The 4,217-nt window shown below is 35.9% G+C and overlaps 1 protein-coding gene across 1 annotated transcript; it reads right to left on the bottom strand.

Moving 5' to 3' along the window:
• Positions 1-1,991: 1,991 nt before the first annotated feature.
• Positions 1,992-3,951, bottom strand: LOC113507030. Its single transcript, XM_026889886.1, has 2 exons — positions 2,604-3,951; positions 1,992-2,443 (listed from the first exon to the last, which is right to left on the bottom strand). Exons 1-2 carry the CDS (start codon positions 3,641-3,643, stop codon positions 2,434-2,436), a joined length of 1,050 nt encoding a protein of 349 aa, XP_026745687.1. The 5' UTR covers positions 3,644-3,951; the 3' UTR covers positions 1,992-2,433.
• Between the last annotated feature and the right edge of the window lie 266 nt (positions 3,952-4,217).

Consider the following 4,217-nt stretch of genomic DNA (forward strand, 5'->3'; position numbering starts at 1 on the left):
TAACTGCGCAAAAAATGTGTACAAGCCTGCGTTCTACGACTTATAACATAGCCATCTTGGCGGCTGCAAACCAGAACCTCGGCCACAAATGGCTCGCTTCATTCCCGCGTTGAACGAAGCTAGTTAATGTACCGTTCCTTCTATGTACCAACAATCTCTAACGTCCGTTTAATTTTCAGCAACTAAAGAAACAAACAATGAATAATATTCTAAAACAGTTATTAGTCATACAAGTTTCGTTTACTACAACGATAACCCTGTTAAAGTAGTGTTTAGATTTATCCGTGTATTGGTGTTGCATGAAAAGATTAGTATCTAACACCGCATCAATGGGTTTAAGGCACAGGAAGTGAAACCAGCCTCGGGGCGCCCGGCTAAGTATCTGGGTTTCACAAGCTCACACACTTTACTGCAAACCTACGCTTTAGTATTAAGCTGTGTTACGATTGTTGCGAATACTATTATTATGATTCGCTATATAACACACGGTTGACGTCCACGTTTTTTCTATTTCGTCGCTAGCGTTAAACTGTTTACTTTCGAAGGATTATTTCACGCTCAACTTGACGAACATAGTTTTTACGTAATGGTGTTGTGAGTCACAGTCCACACTATAATGCAGCGTTGGTCATATTGTATTAATATGCTATTATCGCGTTAAAGTTGTTATTAAAATCCTGCAGTATTTTCTCACAGCGAGTTAATATTTGTATAAGGTAATATCACATAATGCGGTGTCAGCGAGTATGTCGCGTTGAGCACATGGAGTGAAGCCGATGGCGTGGCGTACTGCTGCCGTACAAAGGTAAACACCTGTGTACGAGCGTGATCGTGTTGTTGCAACGTCGGTTGCACAAATCAGTTTGGAGAGGTGCGGGACGCGGGCCGCACCACACATGCATTATTCAAGGCTCATTTCTATTCAACGCCGACAGGCGCCCGATAAAAATTCTCGTTTGACAACTTGGACGCCTGCACCCTTTGTATTACGTCATGTCCCCTGCGCTGATACGCGCTGCTTAAGTGTCTTAAACATTATTTGTCACTCCTATATTTATGAGTTCGTAATAACCTTATCGACACGAATTTGTTGTGTGCTGCTACCGTCTCATTGTTATACCGAACACATGTTTTATTAAGTAACAACTTCAGATGTTTTTGTGCTGCCGGTAATAAAAACTTGATTGTATTTTTATCGTACAATAAATGCGAATACATAATACAAACCAACAAACCGTAGATATATTAAGATAACATTGTGTAATAGGTGTGTTAGAGCACATACATATTTTTTCATTTGTAGATAAAAATAATATACAATGTAGAACTTAAAGCTCGCCGGAAAACACAATAACAATTTACATATTGAAGATAATTAGTGAGCACAACAAACGCGCGCATAGTCTGTATTTACATGTAGTGTATGTAGCGAGAGAGGTTAGAGATCAAACAAGAGTATTAACGATGCTTTATGTCGGAGCAAAAGCTCAACACTTCAATCGATGCGTGATCGATTCGGCCTACTTACAATGTCTAGTGCACCCGCCGTAACTCAAGAACATTTAAAATAAATTATTTAAACTGCAATTGAGATCATTCTACAAATTTCGAAAGGAAAAGACTGAACTAGTTAATCGATTTCGAACTTACTCAACGGTTTATAATTAGGCACCGTGTCTAGCTCTTAATCGTTTGCATACGTGGATCTATTTAATTTTTAACGATCATTAAGTAAACACCCCAATTATCGGCGATTGTTGAATGACAAGTGGTCGAGCGACACTGATTCGGAAGCGGCGAGAAACACCGTTGTTGCTGGCACAGTGCCCATGACTGGCGCGACGCCTTTACAGTTACACGTAAGGGTGTGGATTGACGTTCCGTGTTTGCAACACTATAAAATGGAAATGCGTAAAATAAAACTTTTAAATACCACTAGAAACGAAAAGAATGTTATATTTAGAGAACTAGGTTTTTTAACCTCAATAACACTGCCGTCATAAGAAAGAAGGTCACAACTAACATTTTGCAAATATTGAAAAAATCAAGTTTGATTTTTTTTTTAGTTTTTATTGAAAATTACATTACTAAACTATGTTTTTCGAAATTTTGTGAATGTCAATACATGCATTTATATACTACATATAAGACCATGACCATTTTAAATTTTAAATTTTATGCATATAATAGATAATTATCTTAATTTATTTTATCTTAACATAAAAAATAAGTTAGAAACAATAATATTACGTTTAAAAGGCACAAACAACCAAATACGCCACGCCAACAACTTTAAAATGAGAAACATCAAGGCACTTTGCTTACATATCAATTATTCTTAATACTACTTAAAAACTTCACTAAAGTGAGTATAATAAAATCAGTCTTCTTTAATTTTAGTCTTCAAAGTTTTGAATCAAATCGAGTGACTGATCATTTACAGGTAATGTTTCCCAAAAAACCTTTCTGGTAGTGGGCATAAGTGGACCAAGCTTTGTGAGTATAGCTGATTTCCTTTCACTCGTGATACCCCTTGGAACAAGCTTCTGTCTTGGATGTGGTATCCCTTGTTTAATATTTTTATCTTAAGAAAATCTAGCTGGAAGTATTCTTGAGTACCATGGCTACTCTTGTAAAAAAGTGAATTAGATCCTCTTCGAAAATTTGTCTCAGTAATATTATTTAAATAAGCTCTCGGGTTAGAATTTTTTAATTTAAATGTCGAAGAACAGTCTTCAAAATCGTAAAAGTCTTGAACTTCCATCTTCTTTACCATGGTGCGAGAGCCAGTATTAGATACAGCATTACAAAAGTCGTCAAAGTCATAAACACGCTTTTTTGTTTTGAGAGATTTCTCTACTCTGTGGTGGAATTCATCTGCAGCCATGAATGTGTGACCAGTTTCCAAGTAGCGTAAAGTAATAGTTTCAAAGTTAACTTCTGTAGAATTTACCAAATATATCAGATAAGAATACAGGGTCCAATTTTTATTTTGTGCTGCACAGTTATCGAGCCACAAAATGATATGCTTAAGGTCTCTATTTTGCATAAAAAAGGCCCTGAAGCAACTCACGATATCCTCTTTTTTTCTTCCAGATAATCCTTCATGCCATAAAGCTGCAAAAGTTAGACCTAATTCATGTATATGTTTTTCACCAATTGGCACAAAACTTTGGTTAAAAACAATAAGCCGCGGGCAAAACATCACAGTTTTGAACTCTTCCATGCGGGGTAACATTATAACTTTTTCTAGATCTACGGCAAAAATTAGAGTGTCTGTGTCATTTTTCTTCTGTGTTTGATTGTCAGCATCATTTTCATATTTTTGGCGAGCTAATATATATCTGTCATGGTGTGCTTCGTAGTCTTTACAATCTTTGCAATTTCTATGCCTAATCATTTCCCGACGAGGGTTGTGTATAATAAATTTTTCACATAGCTCACACTCTTCTTGTCCTAATTTAGTAAATGAGATATTAAGTTCTCTTACAAGTTTTCTGTAAAATCCATAAGATACTTTTATTTCAGGATCGGTTTCACAGTAGTGGTCATACATTATACGTATATTAAGGTCTGAAGGCAAATACTTTTTGTTAGGGGCGTGCTCACGTCTATAGTGAGATACTGCAGGATTAAATGACATTATATGTTCCGTGACTTTAACAGAATCTAGTTTTTGAGGATTCGGGTTGCGTCCACGTCCATCAACAAGAGGTTTTGGATATAATTCGGGCTTATAATCACTTTCAAGAGCGTTTCTTACTGCCTTACAGTTATTTTGGTTATAGCCTAGTGTAGTGAGGAAAAAAGTTTTGCAAACTGAAATTTTCTCGCCGTTTTCATTTACCAAAAAGTATGTTATAGTCTTCGATCGTGTGTAATGTTTACCTTCATTGACATCGTTTTCTCTGTTTTTAGGTCTATCTGGTTTTTTTGTGCTGGTATGACATATAAAAAGTATTTCTGTTCCGTCCATGACAATTTCCAAAAATTGACATTAATTTTTTTGCGAATCTCATCTGGAAAACGCTCTGAGCACTTTTTTTTGCAGATGTTTTCACGACAACCAGGTTTTACAAAATATTTAGTGCCTATTCTTTCTTCATTCTTTATTCTCTTTCGCTCTTTTAAGCTAATGTTATATGTTTTCCGCTTCCTTATATTGCCTTTTTTCGTTATTTGTTCTTCGTTTGTTTCTGGGTCTGATGATTCTTCCG

The sequence above is a fragment of the Trichoplusia ni genome, unplaced genomic scaffold, assembly GCF_003590095.1.
Source record: "Trichoplusia ni isolate ovarian cell line Hi5 unplaced genomic scaffold, tn1 tig00000288, whole genome shotgun sequence".
Taxonomy (NCBI): domain Eukaryota; kingdom Metazoa; phylum Arthropoda; class Insecta; order Lepidoptera; family Noctuidae; genus Trichoplusia; species Trichoplusia ni.

Bases quoted from the DNA above. Each gene is read 5' to 3' on its own strand.
- LOC113507030 (XM_026889886.1), bottom strand. From the start codon at position 3,643: ATGTCATTTAATCCTGCAGTATCTCACTATAGACGTGAGCACGCCCCT.